This window comes from Beta vulgaris, chromosome 4 (assembly GCF_026745355.1).
Source record: "Beta vulgaris subsp. vulgaris cultivar EL10 chromosome 4, EL10.2, whole genome shotgun sequence".
Taxonomy (NCBI): Eukaryota; Viridiplantae; Streptophyta; class Magnoliopsida; order Caryophyllales; family Amaranthaceae; genus Beta; species Beta vulgaris.
Window position 1 is genome coordinate 14,280,980 of NC_079205.1, and position 27,638 is coordinate 14,308,617.

The 27,638-nt window shown below is 35.1% G+C and overlaps 3 protein-coding genes across 7 annotated transcripts; 1 reads left to right on the plus strand and 2 right to left on the minus strand.

Moving 5' to 3' along the window:
• Positions 1-973: 973 nt before the first annotated feature.
• On the minus strand, positions 974-4,876 carry LOC104891420 (hypothetical protein). Its single transcript, XM_010677114.4, has 4 exons — positions 4,354-4,876; positions 2,825-2,922; positions 2,673-2,738; positions 974-1,978 (listed from the first exon to the last, which is right to left on the minus strand). The coding sequence occupies exons 1-4, from the start codon at positions 4,764-4,766 to the stop codon at positions 1,215-1,217; spliced, it is 1,341 nt and encodes a 446-aa protein (XP_010675416.3). The 5' UTR covers positions 4,767-4,876; the 3' UTR covers positions 974-1,214.
• Positions 4,877-12,045: 7,169 nt separating this feature from the next.
• On the minus strand, positions 12,046-27,244 carry LOC104891419 (cold-responsive protein kinase 1). 5 transcript variants are annotated; one of them, XM_048642821.2, is made up of 8 exons: positions 26,975-27,243; positions 25,962-26,086; positions 21,181-21,293; positions 20,485-20,695; positions 20,163-20,400; positions 19,402-19,552; positions 16,668-17,062; positions 12,046-12,416 (listed from the first exon to the last, which is right to left on the minus strand). In XM_048642821.2, the coding sequence occupies exons 2-7, from the start codon at positions 26,032-26,034 to the stop codon at positions 16,682-16,684; spliced, it is 1,167 nt and encodes a 388-aa protein (XP_048498778.1). In that variant the 5' UTR covers positions 26,035-26,086; positions 26,975-27,243; the 3' UTR covers positions 12,046-12,416; positions 16,668-16,681. The 5 variants fall into 5 exon arrangements, with proteins under 5 accessions (XP_048498778.1, XP_010675415.2, XP_048498781.1 ...); XM_010677113.4 differs by lacking the exon at positions 12,046-12,416 and having other exon boundaries at positions 16,476-17,062; positions 21,181-21,287; XM_048642824.1 differs by lacking the exon at positions 12,046-12,416 and having other exon boundaries at positions 16,476-17,062; positions 21,181-21,287; positions 27,176-27,194.
• Positions 12,293-14,330, plus strand: LOC104891418 (ABC transporter G family member 10). Its single transcript, XM_019249110.2, has one exon. It carries the CDS (start codon positions 12,293-12,295, stop codon positions 14,135-14,137), a length of 1,845 nt encoding a protein of 614 aa, XP_019104655.2. The 3' UTR covers positions 14,138-14,330.
• Positions 27,245-27,638: the final 394 nt, after the last annotated feature.

Consider the following 27,638-nt stretch of genomic DNA (forward strand, 5'->3'; position numbering starts at 1 on the left):
AATTGTAAAGTATATAATATTTACTTATAGTATGCAATTCAAGATATTAATGACTAAAAAAGTGTGTTGGAATACTTGATAATGCAAGTGCTGCAACTGTGAGTAAAGAACATATGAAGTATTATTGATGTGACTCGTAATGTTTTAAAAAATTTATGCATAGAAATATTTTTATTCTTTGTTTTTGTATTTGGTTCATCTTCGACGTGATATTAATGTATAAATGGGATAAGAAAATTCACCGTTGGCTTGTTTGATTCATGCATACTATATTTCACAAAGATTTTCTCACTTTTCATTTTGATACGTTTCATCGGAATATACCTTACTTTAACTTTGGAACACGAGGTCCACCATATCAACATCATATTACACTAATTCTCATCACTTCACTATTGTCTCTCTCACCAAATTTACCCTAATTTTCCTTGATTTTGATAAAAGCCAAAGTGGGTAAAATAGTGAAATAGAGAAAATATGTGCACACTCTTGATAAACAGGTTAATAAATTAACCAAGTTATATTTAAGAACTATTGACTATGATAAACAAGATCAATTACAATTGCAAAAATTCAATCCACCTGCCAATTAGCCCGACATGAACTTGGCACTACAAAGCCATTTGACATACTATCTTGGGCAATATTTCTTTTTACGAGGCGTTTGTTTAGAGGGTTAAAAAGAAAGATTAAAAATGAGAGCCGAGTTTCAAAAGAAATATTGTATTAGTTTAGGTAGATGGAGATTAGTGGGGTGAAAAAGATTCTAACACTATGATGTTACTTAATCTAAACCTAGAAGGACCTTGTATAAAGGGATCGAATCAGAGAAGAATAATACAAATTTACCCTATTATAGTTCAAGTTAAAACAAACCCAACAACTACTTTCCTAACTATTCCTTAGCACGAAATTATCCCAACTATTACCCTACCCTTCCCCGAATATAAATAATCCCCAAAACAGCTCAGAATGATTAACTTGGCAGATTCCTATTAAATCACCAAAGTGCAGGTGAATAGCATCAACACCATGAATGATTAACGATCGCTTCAAAATATTGCGTCACCACCCATACATTTTATAGTTCAGTGCCTGAGATTAACTCAGGAGGAAGAGGACTGCAACTGTACCTCCAAAGCAACAACTCAGATTGTAACATAACATTCTAGGCAATTCAAAAAGACATCAGTAAATTATCTACAACAGCATCACTAATAGTTCGGCTTATCTCTTCCAGGCACATCCTGAGGCTGATAGGCACCACCAGGCTGGCCTCCCATATTGCTATTCTGTGGAACATAGTTTTGATTACTCATTTGCGTATTCTGATAAGGCATCCCACCACCTTGTTGATAATTTGGCGTTGTGTTGCTTGCATATCCAGGATTTCCTTGACCCCCATAGTTGGCAGGAGGCATACCCCCGCTATTTGAGGGAATATTTTGTGACATGTTCTGTCCATAGCCTGCATTGTTGGGTGGCATATTCTGTCCATAACCTGCATTGTTGGGTGGCATATTCTGAGCATATCCAGCATTGTTGGGTGGCATGTTAGGTGCATATCCAGCATTGTTGGGTGGCATGTTAGGTGGTGCACCACCAGGGTAGTTGGGCATACCCCCTGCGTTTGGTGGACCACCTCTGTTTGGAGGACCACCCATGTTGCCTCCCGGACCACCCATGTTGCCTCCCGGACCACCCATGTTCCCTCCCGGACCTCCCATGTTCCCTCCAGGACCTCCCATGTTCCCTCCAGGACCTCCCATGTTCCCTCCAGGACCTCCCATGTTGCCACCTGGACCTCCCATGTTGCCTCCTGGCCTTCCTTGTCTCCTGTCAAAGTTCCTAGAACGATCTGCATTCCTTGGTCTGTCATTTCGCCTGTTTCGGTCCTGTGCCTTTGCATTGTTCCTTACCCATTCCTCATGGTATATGGGATCATACGGAACAGCTTGGCCATTGATAAATGGTTCCCCTGTAAGATTCCCAAAACGTAAGGAAAAACTGCAGTAACTAAATATTTAAGTCAAAATACAATACACAAAACCTCTTCCTTTGCAAAAAGGTGAAAGGAAACGCCATAGCATCAACGAATTTACCATCTGGTTGTATGAACAGCTAAGAGAATAATATGAAACCAATGTTAACAATAGCACAAGCACAATACAGGTGACAGGTAACACAGTGTTGAAAGAGAATTTAAGTGTAGCATGTTTCAGACTTTCAGTTTTGAAATTAAACATGTAAATGCTGGAGATTGCTACAGATGGGGGTGAGTAGGGGAGGACATTGAACACCAGAGGAAGAGTACAGGAAATAACAGTGAGGCGAATCAGAATTAGAGGGAAAGGAAGAGAGCCGTATTAGGTTCAAATTCAACAATCCAATCATAGTATCCAAGCCTCTGGCATTAGAGGTTAATTTCTTGTTATCCGCCTAAAAATACAAAACTGCCTCTAATGCACCCTCCCAACCTCTAATAAGAGTAAGAGAGGAGAGGAAGGGTCTAAATTGCAAAGTGATTCAAAAAAAAATTAGAGCTGCTCGTAGCAAAACAAGCATAAATTATAACAGGAATGAAAACAGAGACAACAATAAGAGCATGTACGAGAATCTCAATTATACAACAGATAAAAGTTAAAAGGCTGTCAAGTTCATCGTGTCTATACCCCCATAATCTTTGTTTTTAACATCCAAGTATGAGTCAGGAAGGACCCAACGAACATTTGGCAACTCTGCATAAATCAAATAGATTCAAAACCATTAGATTCTAACAAACAGAAATATTTGACCACAAAAAAAAATTGAGCAGATGACAAACCTTTAAGCTTGTAAGATAGCTCCTCAGACACCAAGGCTCCAAATGCAAAGTAATGTTTAGTAGAGACAGAGTATATCTTCATCCTTGCTTCCTCCTCACTGAATCATCAGACAACCAAGTAATAACAAAAACAGAAATCAGAAAAGCAAGTTAAACAGGAATAGAAGCCAAAAGGACCGCAAAAAGTGCAAATTTTCATATACTCATGAAGCATAATAACCCGTCATGTCAATTGTTAAATCACTCAAGCTTAGGAAGCAGCTGGCTATCTGGCTAGTCAATAAATAGTTTCGAGTAAGTTTGCATAAAGAGACACAAAACACAGTCAACAAGCACAACGCATAAACCCTTGCCAATAGAGTTGCACACCTAACAAAATCTACGCCAGTTCAAGAACACAATTTCTGAAAAATAAACTAGTCCTTTCTGTAAAATTCTAATAAAGATGTTAAGTCCCACCATGCATCATATTCTTAGACCAATAGATTACGGACAAAGAGGAAACACAACAGTATTTAGCTTACTCTCTCCATTTTAAAGCATGGGTATCATGGTGTCAAAACAAGTCCGCATTGTATTGTGTCGCCCGTATTGTAAAGGTTTTCAAATCTAACGAACCGATATTACCCGCATCCTAAAGGTGTAACAAAACCGCATTTTAGGCGGGTTTTAGGAATATTTCATGATTTAAGCCGATATACACGATATGACAACCGTATCATCCCCGTTCCCACATCACCTGTGATCATTACCGCAACTATGACCGAAACCGTATTTTCGAACTATGATGTGCATACATGATAAACTAAGGGTGTGTTATCTCAACCTGATTAATCAAACTTATTAGATCTGATCCACTCTAATTTCCCCTTATGTTACACCATATTGAACCTCATCACCTCAAAAGACCTGATGAGCCGCTAAACTTATCTATTAAGGTGAACGGTTGAAGATAACGTACCGGTAATACAACCCCAAAACTGGCCCGTGACAGATAACCACAACTAATCCAATCTACATAAAAACAAACGCCTCTGAAAGCACCTAGATGTGTCAAAGACTTAAGATAAAGACAATACTATCCATAGACCGAACCAGTCTGCAGATACCAACTACACCCCCAAATTCACCAAATCTTTACTCATCTTTATTCCTGCAACCTCCAGTCTCCCAATTATTGGTAAACAATTAAGCTTGCTAACAACATAAAAGGACCGGTAAGTATAACCAGACATCACAGCTAATGCACAGATTTAATTTCAACTTATAGAAAACTATTAAACCATTTCAAAAGTTGACTCACAACCGAAATAACGCTTAAATTTCCACTGATTTAAAACTTCTCTTTCCAATAATTTACACGTGTATCAATAATCTCAATAAGATTCTCCAGAAATCTCATCAAAACACAACAGATAAACCACGAATCAACAAAATATCAAATATCTTCATTTCATCACATGATATACGAAGAACAATTTCAAAATGTGATCAAACAAATAACATTGAAGAACTTGCGAGAGAAATACCTCCCAACGATTTGCGCGAGAGTTTTGATGTAAGTGTCAATAATATCATCTCGCGTGGCATTTTCAGCGGGAGGCTCAGTAACAACAAGCCAATGCTCAAAATCACAGCCATCAAGCAATATAGTCTCCTTAGGAGGACGATTCGACCAATTCGAGTTATTATCACTGAGAGAAGTTTGCGATTGACGAGTCGCGAAAGTTCGGAAAGCGCCTGACGAAGAAGCTGGTGACAGAGAGGCGCCGCACAGTGCGATAGAGGAGGCGCGGAGGAGAGAGAAATGTGCGCGCGAGAGGGCGGAGGAGGTGGTTGTTGCAGCGGAGAAAGGGCGCGAGAGAAGGAACGAAGCTAGGGTTTGTTTGGTGGTGGTGGTGAAGAGAGTGCGAGAGACAGAGAGGATTCGAGGAGCCGCCATTGATGAGGGTTTGGAGAAAACCCTAGAGGAGAGAGAAAGTGTGGAAATGGAAATGGTGATAGAGAGCGAGTAAAAGGGGTATAGGAGTGAGGGTTTTAAGAGGGTTTTTGTTGATTAGGGGAAGTGACGGTGTTATCTTTATTTTTGACTTTGTTTTTGTTGTGGTGTGGATGTGGTAATGAAATAATGAATGACTTCTCCACTTATTTAGTGATCTTCTATAAACTTCCTAAATACTTTTATTAGTTTTAGTGTTGATCCTTTCTTTCTATTGAGAATGTTAATTTAAATGTTATGGAAATTAACTTTTTGTTTTAATGATGGTAGGTAGGAAAAGAATTAGGATGTCCTTTGCATAAAGAAAATTCTTAATGTGTCATATACATTATTCGAGGATAGAGTTTAAAGGAGGGTTATCACAATCTTTAATATATAAAAAAACTAACATGTGACCAATGTTTCGATATCAATATGCGGTTATGTTTGTTTCTCTGTAGTTGTGCTTGATACTCTAATTAATGAAGGAGTTAAGGAGCATCTAAATGTTTTGATGATGTTTGCAATTGCCAGAGTTAATGTATAGAAATTAACTTTATTAATGTGAGTGTCAATAATGAACGACATGTCTGTATAATTTAACAATAAGGTGGTTTTATATGCAATATATAAGGTTTACATTAGGGGACTACATAGAGGTGGGTACATCTAAAGTCAATTTATATTGCATAAGGTTTACATTAGGGGACTACATAGAGGTGGGTACATCTAAAGTCAATTTTTGTTCATTTCAAGTTTTTTTCCTATTCATTGAAAAGTTATTTGCTCATTTGAAAGTTCGCTTTGCTCATTTGAAAGTTCGCTTTGCTCATTTGAAAGTTGTTCTTCCTTATTTCGAAGCTATTTGTGCTTATTTATATTTTTGCTCATTTTGAACATTTTTAATCTATTTTTACTCATTTCAAAGTTACTATTTTTACTCGTTTTACTGGGGTACCTAGGATCTAGGGTATTGGGTGTTATATAAGATTGTATATAAAAAGTTGGAATACCTAAAACTTCATCCGATGTGTGATTAAAAAATTGGGTATTCGAGTCGATAAAAAAACTAACTGCAATTATATGAGAGAAGATATTGTGTCAGACTCGTCTGACACAATGGAAGTGGTCGGACCAGCCTGACCAAGAACCAACTGAAAGAATTAAGGAACGAATTGAAAGAATAAAGGAACCAATTGAAAGAATAAAGGAACCAACTGAAAGAATAAAATAACCAACTGAAAGAATAAAGTAACCAAACGAAAGGATAAACCAACCAACTGAAAGAATAAACCAACGGACTGAAAGAATAATTCGACTAACTGAAAAGAAAAATTCGACTAACTGAAAAGAAAAATTCGACTAAAAGAAAAACTATCATTCTTCAAATTCAAGTACCGCCATGCTTAGTCAGCTTCAGCACCAAGCTAGGATTCTTCTGAAACAACATTAATTTGGTTGCATATAATTAGTCCTATTGGAGCATACCTGTCAAATATTTTCATTTTGGGGTTATCTGGGTTGCTGGTAAATCCAATCTTGTAGAAGCTGATGTTTCGTCTGTACAGCTAGTACTAATCAAGCTGATGTTTAGTCCTTAATTTCTTCGGCTATGGCGGAAGAGCAAGAGGAGAGAGAAATCACAGTTTCGACGACGGCGATGACGATACCTTCCCGCGACGGCACTGTTTGGTCCGACCAAATGTATTGCGTCAGACGGTCTGACACAATACTTTCACTTATATGTATTAAGGAGCATCTAAAAAACTTACTATATTGTTATTTCAATTTCCTAAACTCTCAATATTTTTCGTAAAATTTTTACTCAAACATTAGATTTTGTTGTGAGTAAATTATAAACTCTTACTTAGATCCAATTCATACCTATATACGAGTGCTCGAAATTTTTCCATACTTTAACATAAATAGATTAGGTATGAGTATTAATTTTTCAATATTATCAGATCAGACATCCAATCCGGTATCAGACCAGAAACTCGATCTATCCACAACCATTGTCATTAGTACTACCATATATCCATGTTTTGAATCCAGCATGAACAATTAGATTTAAATTGATTCATTACCATATTTTGTCATTGAGTCTGTTTCTGGAGAGACGATCTCACATTAGTGATAACGTGAGACTGCTGATGTGATGCTGACATCACGCGCGTGCATCAAACCAGCAGTAGAATTAGTTAATCGTTTGCACCTATTAGTTATGCTAGCCTTAAATTGCTTCTGGGTGAATTAGTTAAACGCTGAAGTATATTAGTTAAACGCTGAAGTATATTAGTTAAGCGCCGAAGTATATATTAGTTATATCATAGAAATCTGATTATAATACATTTTATTGGCCATAATTTCAGTATCACGCATAAATAATTCCGTCTTTCTCAAAAAAAAACTAATGCACTAATTCTCTCTTTCTTAAATAACTATCGCATTTTTGCGTTAGTTATGCCAACCTCAAATAACCAATGCAAAAACAATTTTTACTAATGCATACAATAAATGAAACTAATGACCTTAAAATCATAACTATTGACCTCCCATACTATCAACCCTTAAAGTATAATTGTTAACCAAATATCAAAACTATAACAATAAAACCATGCATCATTGTTACTCATGAAATTAATAAATAATTATTCATATGTTATAATTATAATCTTTCAGTTTTTTTCTAGACTAAAAATATTAGCCACAAAACCGGAACTAAAAAAAAAAGTCATGATTAATGTAAAAAACAATAATAATTAAATACCCAAATATTATAACTATTTATCAGAAAACAATAACTAATAGCCAGAATCACAACTATCAACCATAAAACAATAATTATTAACCCCAATTAATAACTAATAAACTAAAAATCATAACTATATAAAGTATCCGAATTTCACAACTATTAAGCAAAAGCTAACTATGAATCAGAAAACCATAACTAAGAGCCAAAAGTATGTAAATAATTATTAAAATTCCTTAACTAATGGAAAAATTACAACTATAACTTGAAAATGACAAAATCATCCCCTTTGAGAAATATGTAACTAATTATTAAAATTCCTTAACTAAATCCAGTCCCCTTTGAGAAACTTTTAATACCCAATTTCTTCTCTCACCAGTCCCCATCTCTTTTGGCCATTGTCCACCACCTTTAATACTGGAAGAACAATCCCACCCACCAATAGGAACCTCCACTTGATCAACTACAACAACGTGAACCCCGCATCACATCACCAACATTTCAAAAACAACATATCTTAGACACCCACGAATCTGGAATCAACTACAAGCACCAAAACTAAAAATGCTATCTACCAAGTTACCAACATCCCACCACCAATTCACCATCGCAAACCATAGCGATGTTCCCCCTCAAATCAGGCGTCGTTGAGAAGAAGAGGAAATCATTCTCCTTAAGTTAATATTTAATTCAAATTTGAAATTCAATTTCATTGTTAACTTGTTCAATATATATGATAAGTAGGAAGAAGGAAATATTATTTAATATATATGGTCATTTGAATTCATGAAGGATACATCAGACTTTTGTAGGGGGACATAGGAACTTTTATATATCATACACCTAATGCTATTTTTTTTGCTCATTGCTCATTTGAAATCTCTAATGAGCATAATCACATAATAGGTGGAGCTCAAATGAGCAAACGAGCAAAGAATAGCCTTAGGTGTACGGTGTACCATGCACATGGTACACCTGGGTGTTTGATGAATGCACTCGAGGGACACCATCTTCCTCCTCCCTTCACTTATATCATTCACCCGGGTGTACCAAGCTAATGGTACACCCAATGCTATTTTTTTGGCTCATTGCTCATTTGAAATCTCTAAATGAGCATAATCACATAATAGGTAGAGCTCCAAATGAGCAAACGAGCAACAAATAGCCTTGGGGTGTCCCATACACATGGTACACCTAGGTGTATGATGAATGCACTTAGGGGACACCATCTTCCTCCCCCTTTGTACTTATATAATAAAGATAAATATATGTTTATAGTTAAATCTAGTTTATATATATATATATATCATTTCTCTTTTTGGCAAATTCTTATATAAATGAAGTCTTATTTTATTATTGAAGCACATGAACCATGTTTCACTCTATCCTCCTCCTTGGTTCATGTACCATTTACAAAAGTTATAAGTAATAAGAAATCGAGGAAGTATTATATAATCTTAATTTTAGAAATGAGTCCATAAAATTTTGTTATAATTATAATAATCGCTCTATATATTATTTTATCTCATTTACATTGCGTAGTTTTGAGTGCATGTCTTAAACGAGAAAATTTGTAGTATACTCATGTGTACCATGCTCATGGTACACCCAAGACTATATATTCTTTTTGCTCATTGCTCATTTGAAATTCTCCAAATGAGCAAATTTCTCAGATGGACGTCATTTCGCTCATTTGAGAAAATGAGCAAACACTTTTTCCCAAATGAGCAAACTTTTTCGCTCATTTTCCTAGATGAGCACAAGTGTTGACTCATTTAAAACTACAATATTGATTTAAATAGTGAAGATAAATCGACCATTTACGAACTCCAAAACTTCAGTATTTGCTTTTGTCATTAATGAAGCCCAACTTTCTTAAATCATGTTTTATAATTCATCCATTTAATTGACCATAGAGAAATTTGGAGGTGAGAAACAATGAAGGAGAGAGAAACTTTAAGGTAGGAAAATCTAAAACTAGTATTAATTCTTAAATTATCTTTTGTATTATCGATAATTAATTTTGCCTTCAAAGAATTTTGAAAAGTCTAATATTGATTCTCAAATTTGAAATCAATTCCACCATTGATGAAATTTAGAGCTCCAATATTTGTTTTTTGCCATTCGTTAAATTCATTGAAGGTTGCAAATTTGAAGAACCAAGAGAAACGATGTAAGAGGAAATATTGGAGGTGAAAAACAATTGAGGAACGAGGAATTTGGAGATGATAAATAATGGAATAGAGAGAAGTTTGGAGTAAGAGAAAAAATGGAGGAGAGAGAAAATTGAAAATAAGAGAAACAATGAAGAAGAGGAGTAAAGAAGAGAAGGAAAGAAATGGGTAAAATAAATAGAAATAAGTGATTAATAATGTACAAAATTTTGCTTATTTAAAGAATTTAATACATAATTGCTCTTGGGTGTACCATGAGCATTGTACAAGATTGTACCATGCATGTACTCACCTACTACTCGTCTTAAACCATACATATCTTTAACTAGGCATTATTAGAAATTATGAAAAGTTGATATTCTAAAAGTTTGTATAGAGACGAAACCAACAAGATCTTTCATGATTATAATTTTCTTACATATAAATTTCTATTATATAAGCCAAGGGAGGAGGTATGGTGTCCTCTTTTGAAGTGACTAAAATACCCTTTAATAATTTAAAATAATATTTTTCTTTTTGTAAAAAATTGAAAAATGAGAATCAATAAAACTTGCCATACGAATGGAATATGCAATACCATTAATAACTTGACAAACTAGATTGACACAATCAATTCACGAAATCATTTAGAATCTTCAACCAAAAATAGTTAGCAACATATCGTGATAAAATAATATTTCATATTTACAAAGTTCAAACAATATGGTTTATTAACATCTATAATTGTTAAAGAACTATACTAAAGTCGCTGAAAAGAAAATTATTAAATCATCGACCAAATTTAAGGGTGGCGGTATTGAACAGTTAAAAATCATTCATCTTTAATTTAAAAAATAATAACATGTACAAAAGAACCTCAATAATTTACATCATTATTTAAATTATTTTAGATAAAAAAATAAGTCCATTTATATATAACTACATAAGATTGTCGACGCACGCATCGCGTGCATATGCAACTAGTAACTAAACATAGTCAAAGTTTAGATATTATACAAGGGCAAAATATAGAAAGATATAGAAGGATTATTTGTTACCAAATCTATGAAATTCTATAGAATATTTACTTTGTTTATTTTTAAGTTACTCAGTTCACATTATGGGAAAACTAAGGAAAAAGTCCAAAAATAAGAGTGAAAACTGAAAAGATGGAGATATTATCTAAAAGTGAGAAAGATAAACTAAAAAGGTGGAGACATAAATTGTAAGGTAAATTATTATATTAAAAAGTGGATTACATGAGTTGAAAAAGAGGAGAATATAGATGAGACATGTTACTATAAATATAAAAAGTAATAGTATGTATCCCCTCAAAAAAAAGTAATAGTGTGTATATTAAAAATAAAAACAGACCAAAAAGAAAGTGTGTATATAAAAAAGAAAGTGAGGAAGTGTAGCATATGTTTTTGGTGGGGAAAATAAAATAGTAAATAAATGCTAATAGATAGATAGATTATAATTATATGAAAAAAACTCTATCTACCCCACCAGATAAATTATCCACCATTAATAAAGATTTGTCAAAGACTGTGGTAATGAAATCCAACTTAATTTATTATTTTGATGCTTTATGTGGGTTGTCTACCTGATCAGTAGGTATAGTAGTGTCCTAGTTCATCAATAATTACTTGATTAAATTAACAAATGTTGGACAAATGCATTAGGATAATAATCTAACTTTTTGCATCTATATGATTATCTAAGCTATGCATCATGATTCCTCCGTTCTGTTTTAAATGAAATTTTGATTTTTCACTCAATTCAACGCGCTTCTTTAGTCATTAATATCTTTAGTTGTGCACACGTAAAAAACATAAAAAAGTTATAATTTGATAGTATGCAACGAAAGACTTGACTATATTTTTCTTTATATAATCACGATAAAGCGGAATCAAAGTTGATCAATAAATAGTAACATTTCACCGAATGTTACACTTAAAACAGAACGGAGGAAGTATATTAGTACCAGTTTTTCACAATTTTAGCCTCTTAAAACAATTCAAACGGACCCACATTAGTAATTTGATCCTACTATTGACCCGCAACTAATGAAATAACGGTGTGTGTGACTATGTAATGCAAACCCGCTATTAACCCACAATTACGTTCTTTCCCTGGAACCAAACACTGCCTTGTTGAGTTCTTGTTAGTAGTTCAATGCAACAGTTTGGTTAGAAAATTGGCGTTTCATATGCCAAAGGTCAAGAAATTCTGATACTTCTATTCCACAACTATCCCAAATATCTGCAGAAAGTACTCCATAAATTAAAAGTTGAAAGACTTAAAAGTTTGGAAGATTAGATTTGTATGCTACAACTAACATTAACGCTGCCTGGTCAATATATAGCTCACCTGAATTAAAATTCTAGAGTTTCACAAGAAATCATCAATCCTAAAACAAGTAAACTAGCTTTCTAACTTCTGAAACAGCCAAAGTTGGTGAGTTTGCTCATCTTCTTTTTATTACTCTACCAATACAACTCTCTCACAATACATTCTTATCTTAGATTACATTCCTACCATCTCCGTCCTCCCCCTCTTTCTTTCTCTCTCTTCTCCCATCCATGGAACTTCCAGTGAAGGCACCGGATTCCGGAGGTCAGAAATCCATATCATACAAAATTGAGACCCAAAATCTGTCATACAAACTCCATAGCTCCTCAGGTTACAACTTCAGCTGGTTTTCTTCTGACAAAAATAAGGAAACATCGTCAAAGCTCATATTGCAGGATGTGAACTTCGAAGCCAGACCAGGGGAGATCACGGCAATAGCAGGGCCAAGTGGGGCTGGGAAAACAACACTGCTAGAAATCCTTGCCGCAAAAATTCCACCAAGCAAGATATCTTCAGGAAAAGTATTGATTAACAGTTTCCCTATTGACCCTAAATCATTTCGGAGGGTATCAGGGCATGTTACGCAAGAAGATGCATTATTTCCACTGCTTACAGTTGAAGAAACACTCATCTATAGTGCCCTTCTAAGGTTACCAGGAGAAAGAAGCGGAGCTGCTCAGAGGGCAAGACAGTTGATGACAGAGCTAGGGCTGGATCAGGTGGCGAGATCAAGGGTTGGTGGAGGTCCAAATCATGGGATTTCTGGTGGGGAGAAGCGTAGGGTATCTATTGGGGTCGAGCTGGTACATAACCCTTCTGTTATGCTCATAGATGAGCCAACTTCAGGGTTGGATTCAGTTTCAGCCCTTCATATCATGTCAATGCTTAAAACTATGGCAATCACACAAGGCAAGACAATAGCTATAACCATCCACCAGCCTGGTTCCCGAATCTTAGAGTTGATTGATCGACTTGTTTTACTCTCAGATGGCCTCGTCCTCCATAATGGTGCTCTAAGCCTTCTAGAAAGGAAGCTTCGAGTCGTGGGCCATCAGATCCCTCCACATGTCAATGTGCTCGAGTTTTCTATCGATGTTGTGAGCACTTTGGCATTGGGGATACAATCCTCAATTGACAAGAGAAGACCTGGAGAAATTGAACAAAAGCCAAAGGCAAAAACTCTGAAGCCTATATTTTGCTCAGGGAAGAGTGTGGCTTACCCACATTCTCGATATCGAGAAGTTCAAATCCTTGGGGAAAGATTTGGCAAGAACATATTCAGAACAAAGCAACTTTTCGCAGGAAGAATAATACAAGCCATTATAACTGGTTTTGTACTAGGAACAATTTACTTGAAAAAGGAAGATATTGGAGGGAAACTTGAGTTGCAAACCCGATTAGGGCTCTTTGCGTTTACACTCACTTTCTTGCTTTCTTCTACAACTGAAGGCTTGCCAGTTTTCTTGCAAGAGAGACGAATACTAATGAGAGAAACATCCAGAGGGGCTTACAGAGTTTGTTCCTATGTTGTAGCTAATACCCTTGTATTTCTTCCCTTTCTTCTCATAGTTAGTCTACTCTATGCTACACCAGTGTATTGGCTAGTTGGTCTACGAGGAGATGTCAGTGCTTTTTTGTACTTCTCCCTTGTGGTGTGGATGGTGATGCTGATGGCAAACTCATTTGTGGCTTGTTTCAGTTCCCTGGTGCCAAATTTCATCATGGGAACATCAGTAATAGCAGGGCTAATGGGGTCATTCTTTCTCTTCTCCGGATACTTCATCGAAGAAGACAGGATACCCAAGTATTGGAAATTTATGCACTATTTGAGCCTGTTCAAATATCCATTTGAGTGCTTCATGATGAACGAATATGGAGGCAAGCAAGGAAAGACAAGATGCCTAACAAAAGATGTAAGTGGATGTATATTGTATGGAGATGAGTTCTTAAGGCAGCAAGGTCTGCAAGAATCACAGAAGTGGACATATCTGGCTGTTATGTTGGGGTACATATTTGGCTACAGAGTACTATCTTATCTGATTCTACGGTACAGATGCTACAGGAGTAGAGATTAGAAATTGACACAGGAATAGGAAATTAAGCAAAGGTTTCTTTCATTGATTTTTTTTTTGCTGTTTTTTCTTACTATAGTTTCTTTTTCAAGCTTTCCTTACTTTTTCAAGGCTATGCAACTCTTTTCTCACATTACTTGCTAGAACAAGTTCTTTTTTTAAGGATAAGCAATAAAATACCCAAATTATCTTTTTATTTCTAACTTGTATTTTCTAGAACCCTGTCTCTGGACTCGTATACCCATGTCTGGCACAGTACGTGTCCAAGTGTCTAACTCGGCTATTCTATGAAATTTTTTAATGATTTTGGGCCAAAATGAAGTGTACAAGTGTCTGTGTCCACGTCCGAGTGTAAAGGATCTGACACGGGTACTTGAGGTGAATGGAAGAGTCTATGTAAATAAGGTACTGAGTAGTCTTACTAAATACTAATCATACATTTGAAAAACCAGCAAATTGATGCTTCCTTCATACCTCTATACACTACAGATCTAAAGTAGAGAGATAATCCAATCTGTAACCGACTAACACTATAGTTGATCACCCTAATTCTTGACTAGCCTTCTGATCATGATAATTCAACTAGCATCTAAATCTGCAAGCTGGTGAGCATCAAGGAACAAAAATAGGCTCATACACTCTCCATGTTTCACAATATCTTTCCTATTTGACTATCTATTAAGAATAAGAAACATAAAAAGCATTAACGGTAACTTACAATTGAGAACTCATCAAATGCATAAAGAAAATTATGACAACTGGAGCAATTATTTTGAAACATATTAAAGTGGAAGAACGAACACTTTGGGAAAACGAAGGAAGTAAGATAGATGATCACATAAAACCAGAAAGACAACGTGAAGATCGCTTATGATATACTTCTACAAACTGTCAAGTTAAATATGTCCTTGCAATTTGAACCCAAATCTGATCAGGAAATCATTCTTATAGGGATAAAATCAAGACATAAAGATCAAATTTGAATCTTCTCCTTCAATTACTATGTGGACAGCATGCTTGGAACTGGTTTGATCTTCTTGTATATTATTCTCTGTGTCCTTCAATATTCTTCTCACATGGGTTGGAAATATATAAAAGATCAGTAACGAAAGCGGGAAAAACTTCGAAGTGGATAGATAGAGATATACGAGTAAAAGAGAGAGTCGCGATGGAGAAAGATAAAGGATCTATATGATGGAGGTAGAAGAGAAAACATCATTTCAAATATTGTCATTCACTCAAGATAGTTGCATAAAAGAACATAGGGAGCTTTCTAATTAGAATTTAAAAGCCCATGTCTTGGGCCTTTCTCTTAGCTTTATAATCTTCCTTACATCATGATTCATGGTACTGCAACACTGCAACTCCATCTCCAAAACAACCACCTTTAGTTACTTCTTTCCAATCATTACCGTCATCTTGCTCGGTTTCATCCCGTAGTGCCTTTATTCTAAAGGAAAACCCATCTTCGTTAAACAGTCCAAACAATTGATTAACTCAGAACAATATCATCTTTAGGAGTGTCTTCCAAAAACAGACTTTTAACCTATTAAACATGTTAAAGTCATTTTATTTTGAAGGTTTTTCTTTCTCTCTTTACTTTCACCTTTTGCCATCATCACCTCCCATTCTTTTTTTTACAAGTTTAACAGAATACTTTATTAATACCCTTCTATTTATTTATTTATTTATATATATCGACAAATATATATAGACAAATAAGAAGCATATCTATTATTTCACTTTCAGGATTAAAATGTACGGTGCTTATATATATCTCATCATATTATATTTCAAAATTTAAAACCTTATCGTGATGACGTTGTTCCTATTGTGAATTCTTCGCCAGCTTTTCATTCCTTTTCCAAGATGTTTTGGTTCATCTAGCAAGCTGATGCCATTATCTCACCAAATCTCCCTCATATATGGTCAGACGTTCAGCTAGTCTTCCAGATTAGTTTCTTCACTTATTTCGGAAAGAAATCGTGTAGTAAGGAGTCAATCATGCTGCTAATCAGCAAAAAGAGTCAAAAGCAACACCAGTTCAGTAACTGAAGAAATTCACTTCTTTTCCCAAGAACAAAACAGATTATATTTCTACACAGAACTGGACATTGACAAAGTTTTTCTTATTCTATCGAGTTTTAGTACACTATTTAACCTTTTGGGGGCACAGGAAAGGACACCTAAAAGAGCAGAAACAAGGAATATACAGAGGACGAATAAGAAGTCAAAAGATAAAAAGGTAAGAAGAAGAAAGTCCTACAAGAAATTTGACGATACACAAAAGCAATCAAGAAATTGCATTGAAGGTTATGGCATTTACACAAGTTGGAATAAAAAAAAAAAGAATAACTATGAGTTCATAATGTTGACATTGATACAATGAAAAAATTCTATAGATCCATTATATATTTCCAATCATCAAACAAGTAAGAAGTGGCAATTTTTATCACTTTTTTACATTAATCTTTACTTCTTATATCTACAAAAAATTAAAAAATAAAAAAGAGGGGAGAGCAGCAATATCTACCTGTTATGGAGTTCTCAGTCTCCCCGGGCACTTATTGATGTGAAGGTCATATTTGCACAAGTCAGATCTGTCTGCTCTGACGGTAATGAGGAGCCTGAGCTAGGGGAGAACAAGGAAGAAGTATTCCTCATGTCTGTGGGCCCTTTCGAGCTTTCTTTCTCTCTTGAATCCAAATCTGAGAGTAATCCTGGTCGTGTAATGCTCGCTTTAGTAACATCTACCTCACCCTGAAGCATTCTAACTACAGCAGACATTGTTGGTCGTAGCTTTGGTACTTCTTGGGTGCAAAGAAGAGCAATCTTCAAGAATTTGCTCGCCTCTTGAATATCAAGATCTTCTCTAAATGCTTCATCAACCAATTCCACAAGTGTCTCTTTCTCAAGCATTCTCCATGCCTGCATCAGGTCAAATTAGTGAGATACTTCATGAAGCACAGAGTCAAGCAAGAATTTGGTCATTAGTGCCAGGTTTTAGGATAGTAGACAAGCATTCTAAGAAGGCCCAAAATACAATAGCAAAGTAACATCAAATATCACATTATAACATCAAAATAACTATTAGAAAATAAATAAATAGAAGTTGATGTTGCATTTATTTACAATACCAATTAAATTATATTAACCAAAGTTTTGATATGTGTTCACCGCTGAAATGACATCAATATATGGATAAGGGTGCGTATATTTTAAGACAGACAGAACATAACACATTGGTGAAGAACAAGCTCTGGGCAGCTGTAGAAGATTGAGCCAAGATACAGGTTTTAGCAGCAAGTATTAAAGACTGAGTTATCTAAAAAAACTTGCAGAATGATAAGACGTTCAGGACATTCCAAATTAATTATAAAATTAAAAATTAGAAGATGAATGGATAAGCCTAACTCTCCCTCAATATTGGTAAGGGCTGGACCAACTCCAAAACCCTAACTCTCCCTCAATAGCTGAGCTTATGGCTTCTCTTTATAGCCTAAGGCCCTGCAATATTGCTTTGACGAGGGCTGGACCAACTTCATGCCGGCAGTCATCTCAAAATTTGTTTTCCAGGTAATTAGCAATAGTTCATGGGAAAAATCAATGCAATATGTGCAGGAAATACTTAAGGAGATGTAAGTAGTAGATACAACTTAGAAGGAAGAAGTGATATGATGGGTGGCTAACTGGCAAGAGAAACTAGGAAACAATAGTCAGGCTTCCTATATTAGAGGATTTATCATTACTAAGAAACATTGGTCAGACCTACAAATAAGAATCTTTACTTCTTTAGCAGAGCTAGCTGCAATGTTAAATCTAAATCTTAAGAGAAATCAAGAAATTATTGTAGGCAGTAAATGTTAAAGACTTTCTGGAAACCAAAAAAGATATAATGAGCCTTTTCAGGAATCCTGTAGCAAATCTGGAACCAGATGTCAAGAGATAAAACCAGATATGCAAACACCACGTAGCAAATTATGGTATAAGATCATAAAAGGTCTGCAGCGTCACACGTTGAATCAAATTCCTATACAGGAAATGTCATTCTATTGCAAAAAGTCACCAATCAAGTAGCCATCACCATTGAAAGGGTTTTGAATCCTTAGACTTCCAAACAAGTCCTGTGTTCAGTGGCAAATATTGACCGATGCCTGACAGCCTAAGAGCATATGAGAACAAAAGGAGAAAATATGGTATCCCACTGCTTGAGTAATGCGAGTGGAAATCAATTATCTGAACTAACAGGACTAACTCCCAACCATATCATAACTTGGTGTCACACCGAAATTGACATACCTAGGCAAAATACTCCGGGTTTAAGTTTGAACCATCCTGACAATTTATGCAATATCACATACAATTATCAAAGAGCTTCAATCACTCCTAGCAAAATTCTTAGTCTTGCCTATTGATATAACCATGTCCTTCTGTAGAGATAAAGCGGACAACATACTCTAGCCAACTCTTTGAAAACATATGTTTTACTAGGCAAAATGGTAATGAAAAGAAACACAAGTGCCAAGAGATAAATAAATCAACAGAATTGTATGTGCATAGGGCCAACAAGGATAATAGTGTACTTGGATGATTTTTTTTTTAAAGAACAGCAGGAAAAAGGGAGATCCATTTTTCCTTATCTATACTAATATATTAAAAGGCGTTCCTAAGCGTGGAACGGTGCCACGTGGCGCTCTCCCTAAAGTATTTTACTCCACGTAATCCACATACAATAAAAAAAACTAGAAATTGCATAGCACAAGGTTTGATCCCATGATCTCAAGGTTATATATTAAAGTCTTAACCACTAGACCAAGTGATATTTAGTGTTATTATTTTAAAGTACAATATTAATAAATGAAAATTTTCCTTACCCGGGGCATAGCCCGGGCCTACTTTCAGTATCTTGGTGGGATCTACTTTCAGTATCTTCTTGATAACCCAAATCTTTCCAATATTAGGAAGATTTAAAAGGATTATGCAAGCCCATTACTCCCCTCCTATCCCCCTCTTTCTTTTTCTCCCCCTCTCCTTCCCTCTAAAACTTTCAATCAAACATAAAGAGTAACTAATGTAACTGATGGAAGCCCAGAATGACAGCAATTGAGTTATCAAAACATACATTTCAACACAGCACACACTCGTGAGTTATTTCTCTTTCTTCGATCATGCAATACTCAAAATCATGTATACAACATAGAGTCTAGACAAACATGATACATGAAGATCAATAGATACATGAAGTGCCAAGTGCCAAAATTCATTACCCTCTGAAGAAGATATTGGTCTCCAGGAGGCAGCCGCCTATTTCTGTTGCATCTACCACAGACAATTTCCAAAAGGAGAATACCAAAGCTATAGATATCAGCTTTTCTTGTCAATTGACCCCGAAGTGCATATTCAGGCGCCAAATAGCCTCTGCCAATAACAGTCCATGATCAGGTCACGGAGCGAAGAAATGCAAGTTGATTTTATCAACTAAATTACACACAAAAACTAATCTACTTTACGGTTAACATAACTAAATTAGCATCCTAGTGCAGCAAACCAAAGTTGTAAAATAAAAGCAGTATTTAGAGAAAAAAGAGCTAAATACTGAAAAAAAAAAATGGACAAAGACCACAAAGATATCTCATTGAAATAGCTTAACAATTGGACTTATTGGTTCCCAAAAATAAGATGACTAAAGACTTCAATGAGAGGGGTCTTAAGAAAAGCAGAAAGGTTCAATAAAAATTCTTTGTTTATTATTATAGGCGACTCGCAAAAGATGGTAAAAGAAGTTGTACTGGGGGGTAAGATATTCTTCTTGGAGGAGGTAATATCAGAAGGTTTAAAAGGGTGGCCAAGAAACGCACTCAATTCAAGTAACAATGCAACAAAGATGAAGAAAATTCACATCTGAGCAGCCTTTTAGTATTTCATTAAGCCTTAAACGAGGTGTGTCTTTTATTAGAGTTCAGTACAATAGTGCATCTTGCAAGACAAGAAAATTGCCAAACACAAGAACACGAATCAGTTGACTCACAGTGTCCCAGCAACCCTTGTGCTAACATGCGTCATGTTAGCTGGTAAAAGTTTCGCCAGGCCAAAATCTGCAATCTTGGCTGTAAGATCTTTGTCAAGGAGGATATTGCTTGCTTTAATATCTCTATGCACAATACGTGGCTGGACTTCTTCGTGAAGGAACGTAAGCCCCCTTGCAAGGCCAAGACATATGTTTCTCCTTGTTCTCCAGTTGAAATCAATGCTGCTGGGATTCTGACCTATAACTCAACGGACCTTTATTTAGAAAAAGCAAAAGCAGATAGTATTCTAGCCCTTAGATTAGCAACAGAGCAGAAACTTACCAAGTAAAGTTTGACTGAGACTGTTATTCTCAAGATATCCAGAAACCAGAATTCTATGATTTCCTTCCACACAACAACCCAAAATCTTAACCAAATTTTCATGCTCTATATTTGCAAGGACAGTCAATTCTGTAACGAATTCGCGCAAACCTTGCCTTGATTCTGCTGAAAGCACCTTAACAGCAACCAAGGTTCCATCTCTGAGCTTTCCCTGGGGATAACCAAGTGTTCATCTACAGTATCAGTATTATATAAGGATAAAGTAGTGGCTCTTTCTATGTTAAGAATTCAGCTTCCATTAACATAATAGACCATCAGCTAAATGCTTTGACAAATTGCATTGTTATATTACAGCATAGGCTGTTACATGTGGTCATTAACGGTTATACAACTACCACTGCTATTGCATTTCATGTATAGGAAATTTCTTAATTCATAATTTTTTATTTTGTACTCATTTATTAATAACATAAGAAAAAACTTTATTACAAAGAAAACATAGCTTAAAAACTAAAATAAGTACCAACTCAAGTACAACATTGAATGTTAGATTCTCAGCTTTGTCAGTTCAAGCCATGATGGCAACAGACTGATGTAAAGCCAGTTCATAATTACCACTGTTTCTACAACTACGATTTATTCTATGATAAAACAAGATATATGGCAGCCTATAACTTATGCATCTCTAGTAATTACCTTATAGACAAGCCCAAAACCTCCCTGCCCAATTTTATTTGCTTGGCTGAAGTTCTCCGTTGCATGCTGCACTTCCTTGTAAGTATAGAACTTTATATTCTCTACACCTGAAACTAGAAGGAGCAGGGCCTTAAAGGAGTTGCATTCACGAAACATAGTTCTTCAAACATTTTGACCATGTGCAGGTGTCAGTATCTTATAGTTTCATTCATACGTTATATTCGAAAATTTCAGAAGAGTGATAGAGGCTTGAAGCTCAAACCCTCTAATAAAAATGTCATCCTTCAAACGCATATTTTCAAAACAACATGATCTAAGATTGCAAACACTGCAGCAGGAGTGCAACTCATGATGTACGAAAGAGCAATCAGCAACTTTACAGTGAAGTTGAGGATCATAAATCAATTATGACGCACCAAACAACAAGCAACCTCAGATTATAAAGTAAGATCCAAATTTATCTGATCTAAACTGCTTCTATAGAATCATGCAATTCAGGCTTTACTTAGCAATGATGTGAGAATGATTTTTTCTTACATAGCAACTAAGGTAAAATATTGACAAAAGAATAATATATCCAATCATACATTCATGTATAACAGTCATTCAACATTTTCCCTGATAATAATCCCGTCCCCCAAAGAATTTCAGGGATCGTGTCCGGAATTTAGGAGTGCAAGCTTGTCTTCATCAAAAAACAAAATGAACATGAATTTCAACCTCCTCTGGTCAATTGATCATAATAAGTGTTGCATAATTGCCATTACAGTTCAGGATACAAATTGGGTACGGCAAACCAGTTTTATAAAATTAATCCAAAACGGTACCACTTTACCAATCTAGACATAGATACAATGGGGGGAGTACAAAATTATAAAACACAATCCTATTTAGAATTCTCATTCATCTTTTTTCCAATCCTCCCTCAGATAATCTGCATTCATCAAGGTTATACTGTTATGCAAAAAAAAAAATCCAGTGGATGCCCTGAAATCTACCTATGTTCATTCAAACTTACCCAGAAAATCATCCTTGGTTAAAAATTTCAAAACTCTTGTCATCCAAAATATTTCCCTTGAATGGGGAATTTCATTGTTTCATTTCAAATGCTTTAGCTTCTAGGTTAGGGTTTTGGACTTTTGACTCCGCTAAGGTTTCATATTCCAGAATGAGGATTGGGTTGTTAGATTGGAGTCAAATTCAAAGACAATAATTTTCTAAAAATATTCGATAGCAGCTGACATCCGATATATAAATAATGGGAAAGCCTGCTCATTTTACTAGCCAAAAAATATAGAAGCTCTCTTGGATCCCAATAAACTGTTCTCTCAGGTAGTTCAAAATCCTTAATTCCTGTACATGCAGCTACAACAATAAGTCAAATAGAGCTGTAGAGGTTACCCCTGTCTATCTCCCTCCATGTTGTCTGAGATCATCTAGCATTATTGATCAATTCTTTGATTGGGACAAGAACAACTTTGGGTACTATAGATGTCTAAAGAGCTGATGAGATGAGTTCCTCTTTCTGCCAGATATTGAGAGAGAACATATGGTTAAAACACATTCTTCTTCTATGCTTAAGATTTTTGGAGCTGCAACCTGAGTAAACAAGTCCTAGCCCTGGGGACTTCAGTTCAGTCTGTCTTTGACTTTCTGGAAGATGAAATTTAATCTTTGTTTATACTCTGATTTCTGATAGGTGTTGAACATTGGTACACCAAAAGCTATAGCAGGAACACATTAAGTTAGGAAGATTCGATTGAGTTTAACACTGGGACTGAATTTATATCTAGTTAACGTAGGCACGTAGCTTGGACTGAAGATACTCCTTCTGAATCACACCAGTATATCAAGGAGAAATTGACTGTGTGTGCAATAATAAGATGCACAATGTACTATCTACATTCTAGGGGTCCAGAAGCATCTTCCCAGATTTATTGAGAAGACATACGGAGTGAATTTTTAAAAAAAACACATTAAGGGATTTTTAACCTTAAACTTGCACTAACTGTAGAAAGTATTCTTTGAACATAGTATGACCAGCCCGAAGTATATATTTTGTGACAAAGACTTAAAAGATTAATGCCCTATCATATAACTAATATAGACAATAATATAGTATACAGTACCCAACTTAAAACCCCATGTCACATTATTCTCCCTTATTTGGTGTGTCCATGTTGCCTTTCTGTTGCAATAGTTGTTTTTCCTTTCCCTTTTTATAGAGCCAATTCTGACAAGGAACAGATGTAACAGGAAATAGAACATTTTAGACAGTAAGTTATCATCACATAAAGGGCTATATGGCCAGAAGGACATGATTTTTATCTTGCATAATGATACGCCATTTTTTCAGAACAGCAAGCCCAAAATCTGTTACATAATCACCGGTATGTAAAGGAATGCTGAATTTTATTTCCATGGTCTTGACACTTGAACTAAATCGAATATATCAAACTCAATTCTGGAAAAACAACTTTGAATTCCACGCTATTCATAATATAGGGCAACAACTCTGAATTCGATAAATTGGAATATCATGCCTAGTTCGTTAGCATAATCACCATGGACAGTTAAGGTAAAACAACACAGCTAGCCAAATTCTTTGAACTTTTACATCCTAAAAAATGAAATCTTACTTCGCCACAAAAATAAAGTTGTAAATTGTAAAAAAAAAAAAAGATCTGGACCTCATGCCAAGCTTCTTTGTGCTGATTCTAGTCATTCTACAAAGTTCATATTGCTATTTCAAGTGTTCGAGAAGTCTTGCAATCATAATAAACACCTCCACTGAAGAGCAGATATATTGAAAATGCTTTTCCTTCAATAAACCTTGTAAATACGAGATGCTTACTGCCCACTAAAGAAAGATATCTACGAAAAGTATTATATCCTTGGGAAGATATATTTTACAATAAATTAAAAGCTAAGGCTGTAAATAATTTAAAACAAACAAGGGATATCATAAAATTTGAAGAGAAGTTTGTCAACTACTACTTACTCAGTTACTCTATACGTCACTTTGCGACTTATAACCTTTTAAAAAAGAAGGTAGGCCAAGACCACAATTTGGGTACAAAATAACTTAATTGACTTCATGAATTGAGAGATACTTCCTCAGCTTCATAATAGTTGCAACACTTCAACTACCACACTTGTCAATGCACAACATTGACTAGATATCTTTGATAATCTATCAGTAAACATAGTAGAAAAGAGGTATATAGAAAACATACATTGAGACTAATATAACATTTGTTTTCTGTATATAAGTAAAAAGATATGGTCAAAAGTAGTATATAGATAATACTAAAATCAAAGTGCTGCATCTATACACAAGAAGCACAATATTACCTTATTTTGATACAATATAAAATCAGCCAAAACCTAGCAAAACACAATAATGGTACACACAGTGTTTGAAAAGGTAGTAAATTCGCAAATTTTATTTGAGGAATGTAAGTCACAATGTGACCTATTGGAGAGGAAGTAGTTGACAATTTCACATAAATAAATAAAGAAACAAAAGGATCTATAAGTTTTCACCAATTGTACGAAATCCCGTAAAGCAGTAAGAAAGTGTCTTAAATTATTCTGTTGATATGAAGCGGATGACCACAAGCTGGATCTAATTATTGCCAATTCATTAAATGACTATTTGAAAGCTTAGATTTAAATTTCAATTACTCACTCTGAAGGGCTTTTAAATTTTCATAGATTGTGGATAAAAACCGATTTTAAATTATGATATTTGCCAAACATACGGTTGGTCCAATTCTAGAATTATAATGACATTTTTTAATCTAAAAACACACCATAGTGGAACAAATTAGAAAAGCATTTTCCAATCATCACGTATGTATGTCTTCGGTTGAAGTGTGAAGACTTCGTCTCACAATGACGACAAAGTCCAAGCTTTTGGTTTATAACCTACGTGTGCTACCCTTCTCTTGGCAATGGTTTTAATCACTTAGCTTTGTTCATGGGCTCTGAACTCTCTTTGTTTCTCATTCATCCTTTAGGCATCGTTTATGTTACGCGTTGCACGCCAGTTTATTGGCGACTCGAAGCTTTGGTTTACACCTTAATTATAACAGATATGTTTGTGTGTGTATGTGTGCGTGTAAGCGCTTCAAAAGCATAGCTATCAAGAAAGAATATATATTCACATTTTTCTTCGAGGATTCCAATTGCTTTCCTTAACCAAAAAAAAACTTATCTATCAAAGGCGGGCCTTTCAGCAATTTGATGAGACGCAAGTTACACAAGTTAAGTGATTAAAATATGGTGTCAAAAGAAGGCCTCATCGTATCGCCCGTGTCATAAAGGTTTTCAAATCTATCAAACCGATATTACCCGCATCGTAAAGGTGTAAAAGAACCGCATTTTAGGCGGGTTTTAGGGATATTTCATGGTTTAAGCCGATATTCAGAGGTACGACAACCGCATCATCCCTGTTCCCGCATCACCGTGACCATTACCTCAACCGTGACCGAAATCGTATTTTCGAACTATGGATTAGGAAGACAAATGGTAATGCAAAAAGACTCGACCTATGCTAACTCTTTACTATCAAATGAGAAGTGTTCACAATCAATTGGTCTAAAATTAATGGTACTAGTAGACCACTAATAGCCAAAGCAAAATATAATAGCTCATTGGTCAAAGGAAGGAAGCAAGTAAGCAGATAGAAGCAGCAACATGAAAGTCCATGAAAACAAAGAGGTGAGTATGAGACATATGACTGTAATGTCACATTCTTTTAAGAAAATGCTTCTTACCTCCATCAATGTGTATAGTTGGTTCAGCACAAGATGTGGCTCTTTTTCCACAAGTGAAAGGGAAACAAGTCATTACCGAACTAACTATATCTCACTCCAACCAAATGCAATCAACCAATCTTTCCCTTCATAAATGTTAAGAGAGAAAAAAAAAAGTATCAAAACAACGAGCGCGGTTGGCATGTTCTTCATTACAACATATAAATACTCAACTTGCATAATTTTGGAGCTTAGTAGCTTACATTTGACAGCACATAATAGTGTTAGCCACACAAAGAGACATTGTTAAAAACTAACACCTTAATGGAAGTAGAATATTCAATAGATTATTTCCTTTCTCATGAACAGAATAATTCCAAATATTAATCAAATATAATGCCAATATATATTTCTTTGTCTATCGAGATATCGACGGGATTTAATCCTTCAATCCTAAAACTTTACCAACTAAGCTCGCTACTATCCACATATATTTCAGTGCATATAACAGAATGTTCATCAGGTGCAGCAAATCAAAGCAGTGGTTAAGCATGGATGGTTTTACTAGAAACACAGAACTTCATAGAATGAGCACAAAAAATAAGTGATGATTCAATTTCAGTAATGATAATTAAAACATCAGACGAAACTTGTTGCTACAGGAAGTAAATTCAACTAAATTTGATAGCTCAATTAACTTCCTAAAAAGGGAAATAAAGCAGAAAGCAGGAAAAAATTCAGCCCTAGAAAGTTTGATATGGACATCAACTCACTGCTCACTTGAAAAGTTAATTTAAAAAAGCAGGCACTAAACCAACAATATTAAGAAAAATTCAGACACCCAAAAAGCTCAAATCTAAAATACTAACTTATTTTTCATCTTTTAAGTGTAAATTAAATGGGTATATGTGAAAATATTAGAAAATTATAAATTACCCAATAATCAAGAAGTAAGCATATGCCAAAAATTGAAATGAAACCCCCAAAAGATTGAAAATTTATACATAATCTGCTTTTAAATTAAGAAATCTTACCTGGGATTTTGAAGGAGAGTTTGAAGAGACAAAGTCAGAAATTTTAGGGGAAATCAATGAAGATGGGTAGTAAAGATGATGGTTTAAGAGCTCAAATATTAGAAAATGTTGAAAATTTAGAGGAGAGAGAAAAAGAATAATTCCAACTACAGCTTCAAATGATCAAACCAAGAGAATGATAAAATTAAATGACAAACTAACTTGACTTTTCAGGATAGGACGAAGAGTCGCACACTGTCTAATTTGTTGAACCTTTCTTTGAATGACAGAACATAATTAAATTTGCCACAAACATTTTGACATTATTTATTGACCTACTTAGTGTGCTGGGAAGAAGTTAAAAGCACACTTTCAATTATTTTTCCTATGTTGTGACTTGTGAAAGCGGAAAACGAAAGAAAAAAAATTAAAAAGTGTTAGCACCCTACTAGATTGAAGAAGGACCCTACTGGATCAGCACCTAGAACAGGGAGAATATAATTATATAAAGTAATCCCCACTTTCAAGGATAAGTAGATAGCAGGGTTCGAACAGGTCACAAGGTGAGTTCTCCACCATCTCCACCAAGCAAGCTTGTTTACTCAAAGTGTCATATACCACCATATTGCCATGATGACATGATATGGTATAAGTGACTTTTTTTAGATAGAGGGTGATCAGTAAT

What these genes read in the sequence shown, in the direction of transcription:
- LOC104891420 (XM_010677114.4), bottom strand. Translation starts at nt 4,766, where the DNA reads ATGGCGGCTCCTCGAATCCTCTCTGTCTCTCGCACTCTCTTCACCACC. An exon ending in GCTATCTTACAAGCTTAAAG is followed by an intron (nt 2,739 to 2,824) that starts GTTTGTCATCTG and finishes TGATTTATGCAG; the next exon opens with AGTTGCCAAATGTTCGTTGG. An exon ending in TAAAAACAAAGATTATGGGG is followed by an intron (nt 1,979 to 2,672) that starts GTATAGACACGA and finishes GGAATCTTACAG; the next exon opens with GGGAACCATTTATCAATGGC.
- LOC104891418 (XM_019249110.2), top strand. Translation starts at nt 12,293, where the DNA reads ATGGAACTTCCAGTGAAGGCACCGGATTCCGGAGGTCAGAAATCCATA.
- LOC104891419 (XM_048642821.2), bottom strand. Translation starts at nt 26,034, where the DNA reads ATGACTTGTTTCCCTTTCACTTGTGGAAAAAGAGCCACATCTTGTGCT. An exon ending in GTTTTGGGCTTGTCTATAAG is followed by an intron (nt 20,696 to 21,180) that starts GTAATTACTAGA and finishes GGTTATCCCCAG; the next exon opens with GGAAAGCTCAGAGATGGAAC. An exon ending in ACAAGGGTTGCTGGGACACT is followed by an intron (nt 19,553 to 20,162) that starts GTGAGTCAACTG and finishes TGTTATTGGCAG; the next exon opens with AGGCTATTTGGCGCCTGAAT.